The sequence below is a fragment of the Caretta caretta genome, chromosome 4, assembly GCF_965140235.1.
Source record: "Caretta caretta isolate rCarCar2 chromosome 4, rCarCar1.hap1, whole genome shotgun sequence".
Classification (NCBI taxonomy): Eukaryota; Metazoa; Chordata; order Testudines; family Cheloniidae; genus Caretta; species Caretta caretta.
The window spans coordinates 106,284,206-106,301,280 of NC_134209.1; the positions used below are offsets into that span (position 1 = coordinate 106,284,206).

Sequence of the window (17,075 nt, forward strand, 5' to 3'; positions counted from 1 at the left end):
CAGGACCTTCTCTTATTGCCCTACCACTTATTAAGACTATTGTGGATACCACCAAGACGCTGTGGCAGACCCCAGGTTCCTTGCCACCCGCTGCCAAGCACAATGAGAGGCATTATTTCATGCCCTCCAATGGGTATGAACATTTGTACTCCCACTAACCTCCTGACTCTCTTGTTGTGGACGCAGCTAATCAGCATGAGCGGCAGGGTTTCCAGGGGCTCTCCCCAAAAACAGGAAGGCTAAGCGACTTACCTTGTCAGGAGAAAGGTCTACTTTACAGGGGATCTTCAGCTCCATATTTTGAACCATCAAGCCATTGTCAGCAGGTACTCTTATAACACTGTGCGGCAGTGACCAAATTTGTGGAGCTCCTCCCTTCAGACTCCTGAGCCAAGTTCTTGGCCTTGGTGGAGGAGGGAAAGCTAATCTCCCAGGCTTCCCTCCAGGCCGTGTTGGACGGTGCTGATGCCGCAACTAGGGTCACGGCTAGTGGGGTGGCCATGAGAAGGGGTTCCTGATTCCAAGTCTCGGGGCTCCCTTATGAGGTCCAACAGACCATTCAGGACCTCCCATTTGAGGGTGTGATTCTTTTTTTCTCTGAAAAGGCAGACAAGAGGCTGCATAGCCTGAAAGACTTACAAGCCACCCTCAGGTCTTTGGGCCTGCACACTTCTGCCACACAGCGGAAACACTTTAGGCCACAGCCTCCTCAGAGGTTCTATCAGCAGAACCCCCAGGACGGTTCTTAGAGGAGGAACAGGAGTGGCAGGAAAAGACAATACCCATCCTCAGGCCAGGGCTCTGGCCAACCCAAACCACTTTCTGGCCCCAGACCATCCTTTTGACGGTGCGGTCAAGGATGGCGCTCAAGAACAAAAGCTGGATCTACCCTTCCTTACCTTTTCCTCCTGACTGTCCCCTTTCTTCCATGCATGGTCCTATATCACTTTGGACCGCTGGGTGCTCTGCACTGTAGAGAGGGGATACTCCATCCAATTCTGTGCCCTCCTGCCCTTCCACCCTCCTTCCCCGTCCCTCTTCAGGGACCCTTCTCAAGAACAGCTCCTTATCCAGGAGGTGCAGTCGCTCCTATCTCTAGGGTCAGTGGAGGAGGTATTTCAGGAGCACGGGGGTGAGGGCTTTTATTCCCTAATATCAAAAGCCAAAGGCCACCTCAGGCCTGTCTTGGACCAGTGAGGACTCAACAAGTTCATGAAGAAACTCAGGTTCCACATGGTCTCTTTGGCCTTCATCATCCCCTCACTGGATCCAGCAGACTGGTATGCCGCCCTCAACCTGAAGGACGCATATTTTCATATTGCAGTCACTCAGCCCCCTGAGGTTTGTGGTCAACAGTACCCACTACCAATTTAATGACCTTCCATTCGGCCTGTCAGCAGCACCTTGAGTCTTCACCCAGTGCATGGCCGTCATCGCTGTGTTCTTGTGCAGGCACCAGGTACAGGTGTTTCTGTACCTTGAAGACTGGCTGATCAGAGGCTGCTCCAGGACCCAAGTGTAAGCTCAGATCAGATTCATTAGAGCCACCTTCGACAACCTGGGTCTCCTTCTAAATGAAGCAAAATCAACTCTGTCCCCTGTCCAGAGGATAGCGTTTATAGGGGCAGTACTGAACTCAGCCCAAGCTAGGGCATACCTGCTGGAAGCAAGGTTTCAGGCCCTGAACGACAGGCCTCAGACAGTTTCCCACCATCACAGCCAGAAATTTCTTGAAGCTTCTCAGACACATGGCTGCCTGTACCTGTGTGGTGCAACATCCCAGACTCAGGCTTCGACCTCCTTAGTTATGGCTCACGTCAGTGTATCGCCCAGCCCAGGACAGCTTGGACAGGATCGTGACCGTCCCTTGCCCGGTCTTCAACTCCCTCCTGTGATGGCTAAACCCTCAGGAGGTATGCTCAGGGGTCCCCTTCGCCATTCCTCAGCCGTCTCTGTCGCTAGTGACGGACGCATCAGACTTAGACTAGGGAGGACATCTGGGAGACCGCAGGACTCAAGGTCTCTGGTCTCAGGCGGACCTGGGTCTCCACATCGATGTCAGAGAGCTCAGAGTGGTGCGCCTAGCATGCCAGGCATATGTGTATCAGTCATGATGGACAATACAACAGCAGTGTTCTATATCAACAAACAGGGGTGTACGCTCCTCTCCCCTGTGCCAGGAAGCCCTCATGTTGTGGGAATTCTCTGTAGAACATTTAATACACTTGCAAGCATCGTTCCTCCCCTGGGTACAGAACAAGCTGGTGGACCACCTCAGCAGGTCATTTCACAGCCATAAGTGGTCCCTTTGCCCGGACATCACAACTTCAATCTTCCAAAGGTGTGGCTTTCCACAGATAGACCTATTTGCCACGTGACACAATAGGAAGTGCCAGCAGTTCTGCTACCTCCAAAATCACAGCTCAGGCTCCAGCGTGGACACATTCCTCCTCCATTCTCTCCTATGCACCTTTCTGCCCCTACTGCTAATTCACAAGGTACTCCTCAATATCCGGAGAGAATGAACTAAGGTCATATTAATAAACCAGCCTGGCCCCATCAGCAATGATACACATCTCTCCTAGACATGTCCGTGTGAGCCCCGATCATCTTGCCACTCTTCCCAGATCTTCTGAGACAAAATCATGGTCGTCTTTAACATCCTAACCTCGAGACGCTTCACCTCACGGTGTGGAAGCTCCATGGTTGAACCCAATGGAGCTGTTCAGACCAGGTTAGACAGGCCCTCCTTGACAGCAGAAAACCCTCTATGAGAGCCACATACCTTGCCAAGTGGAAGAGATTTTCAATCTGGTTGGCGCAGCGCTGTTTGTCCCCAATGCTAGCCTCAGTGCCGCTTATTCTGGACTACCTCCTCCATCTGAACCAGCAGGTGCTTTTGTTGTCATCAATAAGAGTGCACTTAACTGCCATTTCGGCCTTCTATCTGGGCGGCGAGGGCTGCTCTGTGTTTGCTAACCCTATGGTCAGCCGGTTCTTAAAAGGGCTCAACAGGCTATACCCAAACATCCGTCAGCCTGTCCGTGCCTGGGACCTCAACCTGGTCCTTTCTAGGCTCATGGGACCCTCCTTTGAACCATTAGCGACATGCTCCCTGCTCAACCTCTCTTACAAGGTGGTGTTCCTTAGCCAGGAGGGTGTCTGAGCTCAGGGCTCTAAAATCAGAGTCTCCCTACACAGTGTTCTATAAGGACAAGGTTCAGCTCAGGCCTCATCCTGCTTTCCTCCCGAAGGTTGTGTCGCAGTTTCACATCAACCAGGACATCTTTCTCCCGGTATTCTACCGTAAGCCTCATTCCAGCAGCAGGGAGCAGAGGCTCCACTATCTGGATGTCCGCAGGGCACTAGCCTTTTACATCGAGAGAACTAAATGTTCAGAAAATCGGTCCAGTTATTTGTGTCAGTACCGGACGGAATGAGAGGTCAGCCTATATCATCACAATGCATCTCGTCATGGATAGTATCCTATATTCGTGCGTGCTACAACCTGGCAGGTATTCCTGCACCTCCAATCACTGCACCCTCCACCAGGGCGCAGGCTTCATCAACAGCATTCTTGGCTCAGGTTCTCACTCAGGAAATCTGCAGGGCGGCGACGTGGTCCTCCATCCATATTTTTGTCACGCACTGTGCGATTACCCAGCCCGCCAGAGACGATGTGGCCTTTGGCTGAGCAGTGCTGCAATCAGTGGAAGACTCTGACCCCACCACCTAAACTTGGGCTTGTGATTCACCTGATTGGAATCGATATGAACAAGCATTTGAAGCAGAAAAACGGTTACTGACCTTCTCATAACTGTTGTTCTTCGAGATGCGTTGTTCATGTCCATTCCAATACCCACCTTCCTTCCTTTCCCTCTGTTGGAGTAGCCGGCAAGAAGGAACTGAGGTCGTGGCAGGTTGGCAGGGCTCTATATTTCGCTCCAGGAAGGCACGACTTCAGGGATGGACTGACACTATGGATGCTGCTAGGGGAAAAATCTTCTGGCTACCGTGCACGTGTGCATGCACACACCTGATTGGAATGGACATGAACGCCACATCTCGAAGAACAACAGTTAAGAGAGTGTGAGTAACCATTTTTTCTTCGAGATGTGGTGTTTTACACAGATTCCTCAACCTGCCCTGCATCCCTGTTAATTGGATTCTCACTTTTCAGGATTCTTATTAGTGAAGGATCTGAGTAGTGGTTGCAGCCTCCTGCCCCTTATAACCCTTGGCTATGGTTGCCAAGAGAACATCAGGGGCTAGTCAGAGTTACAACAGATACTGCTAGTCAGAAAGGATCTGACACACATGGGGTGTATATGCACCAAGAGTGGAATATGTGTTGACAGCACATCTTGAAGAACCATTTACTGTAGGGTAAGTAACCTTTCTTTTTGGACTAATTACTGTACCTTGTCATTGATCAAAGTGCATTGTGCATCATCTCAGCTATCCTCCATTAGGAGATTCCTTCAGTGGTTGGTTAATGTCTGTCAGAGAACCTGTCGCAAAATGGGATCTCAATTTATTTCTATCGTGACCAGGACATGGGCAGTCTGACCTAGTGGTCAAAGCAGGAGTCAGGAGGCAGGCCAGGTCAGATAGCAGGAGGTCAGAGTCCAAGACAGGTCAGAGGGCAAACTGAGAATTGAGCATGAGGAAGCAGGCAAGATCGGGTTACCAGGACATTAGAGGGAGGAGACATACTTGAAAGTAGAACCATGGATGGATAACTAGAGTCAGGTTGAGTCAGGACACCAGAAAGTGAAACGAGGGGAATAGGAAGCACGAGGCACACAGTCCAGAGCAGGGAGGATCCCACTTGCATGGACAATTTCCTGTTCCTGTGCTGGGTTTATATGGGAGCTATGGACCAGTCAAGATCCCCAGCATCCTGCCAGTCAGGTTCTAGAACTGGATTCCTCTATCGGGTTTCAGCTTCTGCCCTACCAACGGTGAGCAGCTTTTTTTAGCTCCTTTTGTGGATCCAACTAGAAGACTTGCAGTCCCTGACAAGTGCTTACAAAGATTATGGCTGGACCTTTTGAACCTCTGGGAGAGCACTGTATTCAACCTCTTAGAGATGGCATTTTTAATCACAGTACATCTACAAGAAGAGTGAATGAATTGCAGATTTTGATAGATGTGTCCGCCTTCACTGTATTCCACAGAGATAAAAGTTGTCATGTGTCCTGATCCAAAATTTTTGCCTAAAATAATGTGAGTTCTGCCTAAACTAATCTATTTGGCTACGCCTACACCGTCCTGCAGTTTGGACGATGAGGGTGTGAATAGCAGTGCACACCAAAGTGCTGCGCTATAATTCCCTCATGTGGATGCTGCAGGTGCAAACTAAAAGGTTCATAGTTCTCATTAATATAGTCCTGTTTGAAAAAGACTACATTAATGTGAACTAGGAACCAATTTGGTCACGGCCACAGCATCCATATGGGGGAGTTCAGCGTAGCACTTGGTGCGCACTCCTAGTTATGCTCCCGTAGTCTGAACTGTGCAGCAGTATAGACAAGCACTTAGTCTCTTTTCCAGACCTTATTCCTTCTAGGGGAGAATTAGACTCCGTACTCTGTTAGAATTTTTATTTTGATCAGATGTCACCTAAACTTTTGGATCCAAAATAGGTATGTTAATGTTTTAGGTTGGGTATCAGTACAGGTGGGTCTATGGCTTGCCTTAGTAATGTTAACATTATAGAAATCTGCAGGGAAGCTACCTGGGGTTTAATCACATGTTTACACAACTTCCACTCCCTTGACTTGACATTTAGATCTGGTGCTCGCTTTGGAGGGCAGTTCTTCAGTCCTTGTTCAGTTAGAATTCATCAGCCCACCTTTGAGGTGGTTATATTGCTAAATAGTGTCCCAGAAGTGGTAAATATACAGAAGCTACCTCAAAGAAGAAATAAGAAAAGGAGTACTTGTGGCACCTTAGAGACTAACCAATTTATTTGAGCATGAGCTTTCGTGAGCTACAGCCCACTTCATCTGATGAAGTGAGCTGTAGCTCACGAAAGCTCATGCTCAAATAAATTGGTTAGTCTCTAAGGTGCCACAAGTACTCCTTTTCTTTTTGCGAATACAGACTAACACGGCTGTTCCTCTGAAAGAAGAAATAGGTATCAAGAATAAATTCACTAACTATCCCTTTCATTCCTAGTTACAGAGAGCTGGCTCCACCCGTGCTACTAGAGCCATTGTAGCATATGGAAAGATTACTTTATCAATATCTTTTGCATTGGGAGAATGTTGCCGCTGTTTATTCACACTACTGCCTACCTTCCCTCCTCCTTTGGAGTTCTGTTGTCTTAAGAACTTTGAGGTTTAGCAGAAGGCACTCGCATTGTGTAACCTCTTAAATCTCATCTCAGAAAATTCTGTGCCATGAAGTTTTATATGGTCCCAACGGAAACTACTTTTCTAGAAGACTCCTGAAGATTATGGGCACCATCCCACAAATGCAAGCTGTCTGCATCTTGGAATTAGGGTAGCTAGTGAAATATCCAGAATGGAGTGGTTCTTCAAAAGAACAGTTTAGTCTAGCACACTCCTTGACTTTGTCTAACAAGAATACTTCATTAAAATAAGTTTTTTTTTTAAATTGCTTAACAATAACTTGAAATAATCCTGCCTGGTTTTTTTGTTCAAGTGGGATACAGGAAGTGTGTGTGCACGATATCTTTTCTGAAGTGTACATTTTACCTTGTTAACAAAATTACCATTTTAACTCAATTAACAGTTGTGCATTTTTATTACAGAAAAGACATAAAGCTGATAATGCAGTGAACAAGAAACAAACCCAAGGTAGGAACCATATAAAAAAATCTCTTCTTTGCTGCACAATTAAAAAATTCAATCAGATTTCAGATTTGTCAGTATTATGTTTGAAATCACAAAGCATACAAGCTTACACTTTTAGATGTTTAGAATATAAAGACCTGATTTGTATGTATGTGTGTGCATGCATGCACTTTGCAAAACACATATCCATTTCTGTCGTGTGTGTGTACCACAATTGCCCATGCAAATAGCTATTTATACCTCCAGATGTTTTTGTGTACTCACAATTTACTGAATTGTATGTAAAAATAGGCATGCAATTATGGAGGTAATTTTAAACTATGGGACCTAAATGTTTAGAATTTACAAATTTGAAATAGTTTGAACACCACACTATTATACCACAAATTAAAATATAAATTTGGAGTAGAGGGCATTATCCATAAAGTTGAACAAATGTTCAAAATAAAACACTTTAAACACAGGTAGTTTACAAAAATACTGTTACAAAAAAAGTTTGATAGATAACCTTACACATAGTTCCCCAGTTTTCCAGACAGTGTGACAATTCTGTATTTTCTTATTGTGATGAAGTCTTGCAGCCTTGAGAAAATGTAAGCATAAGATGTGTGAATGAGTAAGGAACAACTTTTCTAATTCCTGGAACAATGATGGTCAAGAAGTCTTTTATAGGTCCTGACTGTTGACCCAATGAAAAGGAGTTGAATAAATTCCGATGGAGTCGTCATCTCCTGTTATTCCCGGTTATTGCTTGCCTGGAAGAAACACGTGGACTTGTGGATCTGACAAAAAAAAAAATGTTCTCTGGGAAGGAGGGCCCCAAGGATGGATGTAGTCACACTCATCTCGCTTTTACAGGATGCTGTGCGGGATGCAAAACTTGTGATCTCTCGTTTTCTTAGAAGCTTGCCAAAGAGATTTTATGGGATGTTACCATCTTGAATTTGAAACTTAGAAGACCAAGAAATTGAGGAAAAAGTGTGTTTGTCCCAAGGTCACTGTGACAACAACACTTTACCAAGGAAACTGGAGACACAGACACCATGGACTAGCCAGTTGACCAGAACATGATGCCCACTGACATGACAGTACCTGAGCCAGAAGACATCCCCTGATTCCCCAAACTGCAGTTCCTGACTGACTCTGAAGCTCCACAGACCAAGCAAGCAGAAGAGCAAGTCCTTTTTCTTTTCTTATGACTAGATCTACAGTTCCTCAGTGTGGGACATTGCCTTTCTGTAGCTGTAAAGGTCAGAATCAAAGCTGAATTGATGGCTGACAAAGGACTAGCCCCCATTTTCCAGAAGCCCCCCCCCCCCCCCCCCCGTTTTGTTCTGTCTCCTGTAGCTACTGCCAGGGTCATGCAATCCAGCACTTACTCCGAGAGAGGGTTTAAAAAAAAAAAACCACATGCCAAATAAACATGCACAGCTGGTTCGTCTGCTGCCTGGAATTACCACAGAGCCGCTATGGTCCTTTTCCCTGACTGCTCATGTAACAGGCTAGGACTATGGTGGAGACAGATCCAAATGGAAGACCTCAGCTGTGTTCCTCCTTCTCTCTGTTCCTGTCAGAGGACACAGAAGGAGAGATTTGTGCTTTGTGGACATCAGTTAGCTCATCCACTGGCTTTGGCCACCTTACCCTGAAACCAGGAGGCAGTTCCTCAGGCATTCCTCACCAGCAAGGAATCTGACAGCCATGCTGCAAATATCTCAAAGGATGGCAGAAAAACAAAGAGAGCCCTTTGTTGTTGCATCAAAGGGCAGTGGGTCAGCACAGGGAAAACATAAGCAGGACTGGCTGAATACACCACAGACAGAGCAAGGAGCAGCTGGTAAGACCGTTCTGGATGCATATCCTCTTGCAATGCAGATCTCATCATCATCCCCAACCCCTTCCTTGGTTGGGTAGTTCATTCCTCTTCCCTTAGTGCTAGAGGGAGTTAAGAATTTTGCATGAGGGGAAAAGAAGAGAATCTTCCCCTCAGGAAGAAAGTCTCTCTTGGAGCTCTTGAATTTGGTGTAAAAAGAGCCTTTACCTCAGAGGCTACAATCCTGTGAGTTCCAGGCAGCAGATGCAGTATCTCCTACAGGCATTCTATCCGCTCTCAAAAGGACACAGATAAAGAGATGCCTGTTAGTAGAAGAGGTTCATAGGACTCCTCATCTGATTCAGGTTTCCAATCCCCACCTTCTCAAAAGGAGTCAAATTTAAAAAATGGAAAGGGGATTCAATAAATTATTTCCAGAAATTACTATCCTTGTTCTTCTGGGGATAGTAGTTCCTCTGACTCATTACTGGATGGCACCAAAGGCTCTGTTCACAAGGTTTTCCTACATGGAAAGAAAAAGCATAATAAAAGGAAGAGTTATTTGTGTCTGGTTTTTCTTCATCCTTCTCCTCATTTAATTCATTTTCATCCTCATCTTCATGGGCATCACCAAAGAAAAAGAAGGCTGTTCAGTCTGAGTCCAAGAGAGGAAAAAAGAAGTCAAGAAGAAAGTCAGGATCTTCTTTACAGGAGGGAGGTGAACTCTTTGCCTCAGGGGATGAATCACAAGATTAAATGAAGCAGGAGGATCTTTTTTCAGCTGATGATTAGATACTTAGGTATTCAGTCAGATGAGCTCATTAGAAAAGATTCTAAGGAGGGAGAAGAGAGAATTGATCCAGAAATTACAAAAAAAAAAAAATTCCAGCAGGTTCAAGATCTGAAGCACACATTCTTCTTGATGTCTTTTTGGACAAGGTTTTACTAGAATTTCATCCAGGAAAGGATATACCTGTATTTCCTTCTGCCTGAGAAAAGCCACCAGAACAACAAGGATTTATTATTTATTTAAGGTATGTTATTCTTCATTTCCCAGGCCTGCAGCCTATTTGACCTTTCATATGCAGATGGTTGCTAAATCTTGTTGCTTATTCTTCTTCTTCAGTATCACCAAAATCCACCTTTCCTTGCTATCTCCATTGCAACAACCTTGTCTCATGCCTTGGCCATCTTACATGACAATCTTCTTTTGGCCTTCTTGCCTTCTCTGCTTTCTGTCTTCAGGCAAACCAAAATGCTATATCAAAAGTCATGTTCTCTCCTCTCAGTTCTGACCAGATCACCCACCTCTTTGAATACCTAAAAAGTATTTGTCTCCTGTTGCATCAAATTCAGGCTTTTCATCTTCACCTATTAGGCCAAATATGCCACACCAACATATTTGCGTTTATTTCCTCCTTTCCATTTCCAGTGCCCAATTCTTTCATTTTACCCTCTTTCCCAGCCTCAGCTTGGAATCTTCTAGCATGCTGTTCCCTATATCTGGAACAATCTTCCTTTCCCTCTCTTCCTTGCATTCTCTCTCCTTCAAATCCCTACTTAAATTCCAGTTCTTCAAAGTAATACCTATTCTCTTCTCATTAGTAATACCCACACTCTCACTTTATCTATTGTCCAATAATTTATATTGGTTTTTTTTAAATGCTGCATTATTCAGGGCAGGGAACATGTCTTCATCTGTGTTTATAAACTGCCATGTATGTGGATATGGTGCTTCTTATAAATGATTTGTAATAAAAATAAAAGGATATCATGTTAGCATTTTCATCAGAGTATTCTTGAGATTGTTTCCTATAGTAATTTTATAAGATTTCAGTTCAGATTGTGTGTTTCTTCCAGAATCTAATATTTTTGGGAGCATCACTTATCATAATCGAATTAAAATGTGTCTTAATTTTCCTTAAATTTTTATTTCATTCTGCTTCATACACATTTTATGCTGTAATTAATTAATGCAAGTAGTATGGGGAATAAATGGGAAGAACTAGAAATACTAGTGAATAATCACAGATACAAGATAATTGGCATCATAGAAACTTGATGGGATAATTCATATGATGGGAATATTTGTGTAGAAGGGTACAGCTTGTTCAGGATGGACAGGCAGGGAAAACAGGGAGGAGGTGTTGCCTTGCTATCAAAGATGTATATACTTGCACTGAGACAGAAAGGGAGGCAGGTCTGTTGAAAGTCTCTGGGTAAGGATAAAAGAGGTAAAAAACAAGGATGATGTCATGGCAGGGGGCCTATTAAACAGGAAGAAGAGGTGGATGAGACTTTTTTTTAAAAAACTAACAAAATTATCCAAAACACAGGAGTTGGTAGTGATGGGGGACTTCAGCTACCCAGATGTCTGTTGGGAAAATAATACAGCAGGGCATAGATTATCTAACAAGTTCTTGGAATGCATTAGAGACAACTTTTTATTACAGAAGGTCGAGAAAGTGACTGATGGACTGGCTATTCTGGATTTGATTATGATAAACAGAGAGGAACTGAACTACATGAGAATCTGAAGGTTGAAAGTAGTGTGGGTGAAAATGATCATGAAAAGACAGAGTTCATGATTCTAAGGAACAGGAAGAAGGAAAACAGCAGAGTAAATATAATGGACTACAAAAAGGCAGACTTTATCAAACTCAGAGAATTGGAAGGGAAGCAAGTCTAAGGGAAAAAAAGAGTTCAGGAGAGTTAGCAGTTTTTCAAAGAGACATTATTAAGGGCACAAGAGCAAACTATAACAATGCATAGGAAAGATAAAAGTATGGTAAGAGGCCACACTGGCTTAACCAGATTTTCAGTGACCTGAAACTTGAAAAGGAGTCCTACAAGAAGTGGAAACTAGGTCAAATTGCGAAGAATGAGTAACAAGGGTAACAAGAAAGCATTTTACAAATACATGGAAAGCAAAAGGAAGACCAGGGACAGGGTAGGCCCATTACTAAATGAGGAGGGAAAGATAACAAAAAATGGAGCAATGGCCTGTGATGGGGTGGAATAGGCCCAAAGGCCCCCTGCTGGAGGCCTCAGGGTTCTGCCACATCCATGCCAGGGAAGGAGAAGTGGAGAGGTCCTCCAAGCAGGCTAGAGTGGCTGCAGGGGAGGCAAACAATCAGGGCCCAGGAGGGCCCTATAAAAGGAGCTGCAGAACAAAGCACCAGTTAGTTGCTGCTTGAAGCAAGAGAAGAAAGTACTGCAGGCCTGGCTGCCTGGGAGAGCAGCAGGGCCATGGATGGTTTGCTAGCAGGGACTGGGGGGGGAGCATGGAGGGAGCTCCTGGCTGGTTGGTAGGACTGAATAGGGACTGAGCCTGGAGAGGGCTGCAGGAAGATAGTGTCTCCAGGGAGGAAGCCCTGGGGCTACAGCCCCATACCAGGGCTGGACTACTTAAAGACCAAAGCCCAAGGAGGGCTAAGGAGAGACAGGCCCCAGTGGACCATATACCCGGAAGCGGTTTGTGCTGGTTAACATGCAGATAGTGTGACTCGGCTGGAGCGCTGTGTCACTGACAAACCTGCCTGAGACCCACTGAAAGGGGTCACCAGAACTAAAGAACGCAGACACGCCCAACCTGAAAGGGCACTCATGAGAGGTGGGTGCCAAATCCGTTACATAGCCAAAGTATTAAATGCCTTTTTTGTGTCAGTTTTCACCAAAAAGTTAGCAGTGATTGTATGACTAAGATAGAGAACTACAGAGTAAATGGGGTAGGATCTAAGGCTAAAATAAGAAAAGAACAAGTTATGAATTACTTAGAGAAGTTAAATGTCTTCAAGTTGGCAGGGACTGATGAAATACATCCTAGAATACTTAAGAAACTGATTGAAGAGATCTGAGCCATTAGCGATTATCTTTGAGAACTACTGTCTGGAAAAGCATACTTAGAGAGTAGTTATCAGTGGCTCGTGATGGAGCTGAAAGGGCATATTGATTGGGGTCCTGCAGGGATCAGTCCTAGGTCTGGTTCTATTCAGTATCTTCACAAATGATTTGGACATTGGCACAGAGAGTCTACTTACAAATTTTATAGATGATACCAAGCTGGGAGGGGTTGGAAACACTTTAAAGGACAGGATTAAAATTAAAAATGATCTTGACTAACTGGATTAAATAGGATGAAATTCAACAAGGACAAATGCAAAATTCTACACTCAGGAAGGAATAATCTGTTGTATAAATACAAAATAGGAGTACTGCAAAAGAGGATCTGGAGATTATAGTGAATCACAACCTAAGTATGGGTCAACAATGTAATACTGTTGTAAACCAAGTGAATATAATTCTGGGATATGTTAACAGGAGTGTTGTAAGCGCTAATCAGCACTGATAAGGCCTCAACTGCAGTACTGTGTCCAGTTCTGGGCCACCACACTTTGGGAAAGATGTGGACAGATTGGAGAGAGTCCAGAGCAGCTAAAATGATTAAAGGACTTGAAAACCTATGAGGAAAGACTGAAAAAATTGGTTTTGTTTAGTCTGGAGAAGAGAAGACTGAGAGGGGATGTGATAGCAGTCTAGAGTACATAAAGGACTGTTCTAAAGAAGAGAGTGATAAATTTTTCTCCTTAGCCACTGAGAAAAGGACAAGAAATAATGGGCATAAATTGCAGGAAGGGAGACTTAGTTTAGACATGAGGAAAAACTTCCTAACTGTAAGGGTAGTTAAGCAGTGGAACAAATCACCTAGGGAGCTTGTGCGTCTCCATCATTGGAGTTCTTTTAAGAACAAGTTGAACACCAATCAGGGACTGTCTAGATCAGGGGTTCTCAACCTTTTTCTTTCTGAGGCGCCCCCAAACATGCTATAAAAATTCTATGGCCCACATGTGCTACAGTAACTGGTTTTCTGGCATATGAAAGCAAGGGCTGGCATGAGGGGGTAACAAGCCCAGGGCAATTGCCTGGGGCCCCACGCCACAGGGGCCCTTATGAAGCTACATTGCTCGGGCTTTAGTTTCAGCCCCAGGTGGCAGGACTGAGGGCCCTGGGCTTCAGCCCCATACAGTGGGCTTCAACTTTCTACCCTTGGCCCCAGCAAGTCTAATGCTGGTTCTGTGGCCCCCCCTGAAACCTGTTTGGGGGCCTCCAGGGGGCCCTGGACCCCTGGTTCAGAACCACTGGTCTAGATAATACTTAGTCCTCTCTCAGCACAAGAGATTGGACTAGTTGGCCTATTGAGGTCCCTTTCGGTCCTACATTTCTATGATTTTCTAACCCTATAAAGTCTTGTTATATGTAGTTTGTATGAAAGGTGCTGTACAAATTAAAATTTAATTTTTATAATTGAAATGCTTGACCTGAAATAGCAGAGAATGTATTGTTCAGTAAAATGCCATGTGAGTATACTGCTCTATTTTATACACATGATTTTTAGTAACAGGGAACACAAGAGGTGTGTCACCTATAACCAGAAGTTTTACTGTTGTACAGTCTAATTATGTGTCTTTGCTTTTCAGTATTGAGAAATGGTGCTTGGGAGATTGTCCATTGGGAAAAGGTGTGTATTTGTTTTTTTGTTTTTGCTCTTAAGGGGTGTAAATTTTATGTTTATACTATCGTTTGATACAGTTTATATATTTGATATCAGAGTAAATGACAGTCATATGAATTAATTTACAAGTATGATGGAAAGCATTAAAAATGTTCAGTTTTTAGTAGTGCTTTCTAGAATATTAAATTTAGCTTGTTTAATAAAATATACTTTTAGGCCCAAAACCAAATTCCTCCCTCAGGCAAAACTATCATTAATAGTTCAGTGAAAGGTCTGCCTGAATAATATTTCAAGGAAAGTTTTGCCTGAATGTCTTCAGCTCTTGGGATATTAGCATATGACATCTCTGTATAAGTACCTTTAGCACTATTAAAATTAATAGACAAGAAAATAGCTCAGTTTTTATATACTGAGCAAAGATTAGTAAAAATGTTTTTAAAGTTACTTAATATATTTGCAAAGCTTACCCTGTGTTTAAAATACTAAAACTTTAGGCGTTGTTGTGAGGTAATAGAGCAGTGGTAAATTAGGGAAACAGAAGTACTGTTCAAAAAGTACTACTTCACACAATGCACAGTCAAACTGTGGAATGCTTTGCCAGAGGACATTGTGAAGGCCAAGACTATAAACAAAGTTCAAAAAAGAACTAGATAAATTAATGGAGGATAGGTCCATCAATGGCTATTAGCCAGGATAGGCAGTGATGGTGTCCCTCACCTCTGTTTTCCAGAAGCTGGGAATAGGGAACAGGGGATGGATCACTTGATTACCTGTTCTGCTCATTCCCTCTGAGGCACCTGGCATTGGCCACTGTCAGAAGACAGAATACTGGGCTAGATGGACCTTTGGTCTGATCCAGTATGGCTGTTCTTATGTTCTTATTTGCAAATGTTTGTCAAAAAAACAGCTTTCATAGATTTGTGTAACCTGAGATTTCAGTAAATTTGATCCAATCAGATCTTTTTTTTTTTCCCCTGTGAAATCATCTAATTACAAACAGGAAAGGTTTAATTTCATGAGGTTCACATCTGTTTGCATGGGTTACATACAAGTTAGCTGGAACCAGGAGCAGGCATCTGCTGTGATGCAACAGAACTCTGAGTTTAGGGAAACTAATTTCCTTTTGTGTAGCTAGGCTAAATATACATCTGACTATACAACAATAATAAGAGTTCCCAATATCAAGGGAGATTAAAGTGGAATATATTCAATGCCAGGAATACAATGCGACTAGGCCTCATTTCAGTGGGATTTGGGGACCTAATACCCCTACACTCTTTTGAAAATTGTTGCCTAAATTTTGAACTGTCTTTTGGCAAATTGAGGATTTACCTATGAATAAAAGTTAGAGATTCTGTGTTTGACTGTTAACCAATTCCCAGTTTTCTTACAGGTAGATGTTGGAGATATAGTTATAATAAAAGGCAAAGAGTATATACCTGCTGACACTGTACTTCTCTCATCAAGGTAGAGATGCCCACTGATGCTTACAATGTAGAGGCTGGTTTCTCTACCCTGCATTAATTTTGTGATTGCTCCAAGGAAATAAGACAAACAGAAATATTCTTTACCTCTACCATAATTTTACATTTAGTATTGAAAAATAATCTGTATTTGGGTATTTAAAATCGTAAACACTTTTTCATGCTTAGCATACATAATAAATAAAAGGAATTGTACTAGTCAGTTTTGTTAGAGGGGTCTGCTAATCCCCTAGGGGCATTATATTACCAGGACCTTTAATGCATTTAGACTTAAATCTGTTGTTTGATATAGTGAATGGATCTGTTTGGCTAGATGGCAAAATGCAGTAATAGACAAATTAACTTTTCACTATATTAATAACAAATTCAGTCATTTTTAAAGATACACTGATGTTTTGCCCCATACAAGAAAAGTCTGTTTTTATGAATAGTTGCTAATCTTGATGGTTATGTTCAGATTTACTTTTGTGTTAGTTTAAACTGAGTAACCACCAAATTATCAATTATGAAATTTTACCTATGATTTGATGTTTTTATGAACAGAGAATTTATTTTCATTCTTTAATATGTAGATGTTAAATAGAATATCTGTATATTCCATCCAAGTTTTCAAATTATATAAAGCTTCGATCTTTAAACATGAAACAAAAACTCTGTTTATATTAATCATAACATCAACACTGCATAAAATCATAAATAGTATAAACTAATCATTTTTCTTTTTAATGAATATTCTTAGAGGTTGTTTATCATCATTTCCTTGGAGAGTTTTATTTATGAAATCCAGATTTTACTATGTAAAAGATGTACTTTTTTCAGAATCTGTTTGATCAGGTCATGCGCTATTTGCGGTACCTATTCTAACAAATACTTTGAAATAAGAATTATTTAAATGCTGCAGAATAACTTATGTATTTTGATTTGCAGTTGTATGCATCTATTTTCTAATTTTGTTTATTTTTTTGTATTACCATAGGGCCTAGGAGCCCTAGTAATGGACCAGGATCCTAGGTGCTGTACAAACACACAACAAAAAGTCTGTTCCTGCCCAAAGAAACTTAGTCTGTAAACCAAGAGACATCAAATGGATGCAGAAAGCTGGGGGGGAGAAGGGGTGTAAGTATAAGTAAACAGGCAGTATTGGCCCACATGATGGGCAATGATCTCAGCACACCAGCAGCCTAACAGCTATCAAGTTTCTGGTAGGAATCACAGCAAAGGAGAGTTTTGAGGAGGGATTTGTAGGGGGATAATAAGATAGCTTTGCAGTACTGTATGCCTTGGAAATGTGGCAGATGATGTGGCAGGAAGCTGAATGCATTTCACTGGCTTTGTTTGAGAATAATCTTGGGAATTCATTGGAGAGATTGTGTAACCAATCTGGAATTGTGTTGCGCTGTCTGGGTCAGCAGACAATGGACTCAGTAATCAGACAGGGATGG

General features: G+C 42.8%; 1 protein-coding gene across 4 annotated transcripts in view; it reads left to right on the forward strand.

Moving 5' to 3' along the window:
- Positions 1 to 17,075, forward strand: part of ATP8A1 (ATPase phospholipid transporting 8A1) — a 249,471-nt gene that overhangs the window by 42,628 nt on the left and 189,768 nt on the right. For 2 of the 4 annotated variants that reach the window (XM_048848472.2, XM_048848473.2), the window contains exons 5-7: positions 6,782 to 6,827; positions 14,115 to 14,155; positions 15,543 to 15,616. In XM_048848472.2, coding sequence (XP_048704429.1) covers positions 6,782 to 6,827; positions 14,115 to 14,155; positions 15,543 to 15,616 — 161 coding nt within the window. The remainder of the gene's footprint in view (positions 1 to 6,781; positions 6,828 to 14,114; positions 14,156 to 15,542; positions 15,617 to 17,075) is intronic. The other 2 variants (XM_048848471.2, XM_075127954.1) reach the window with 1 other exon arrangement.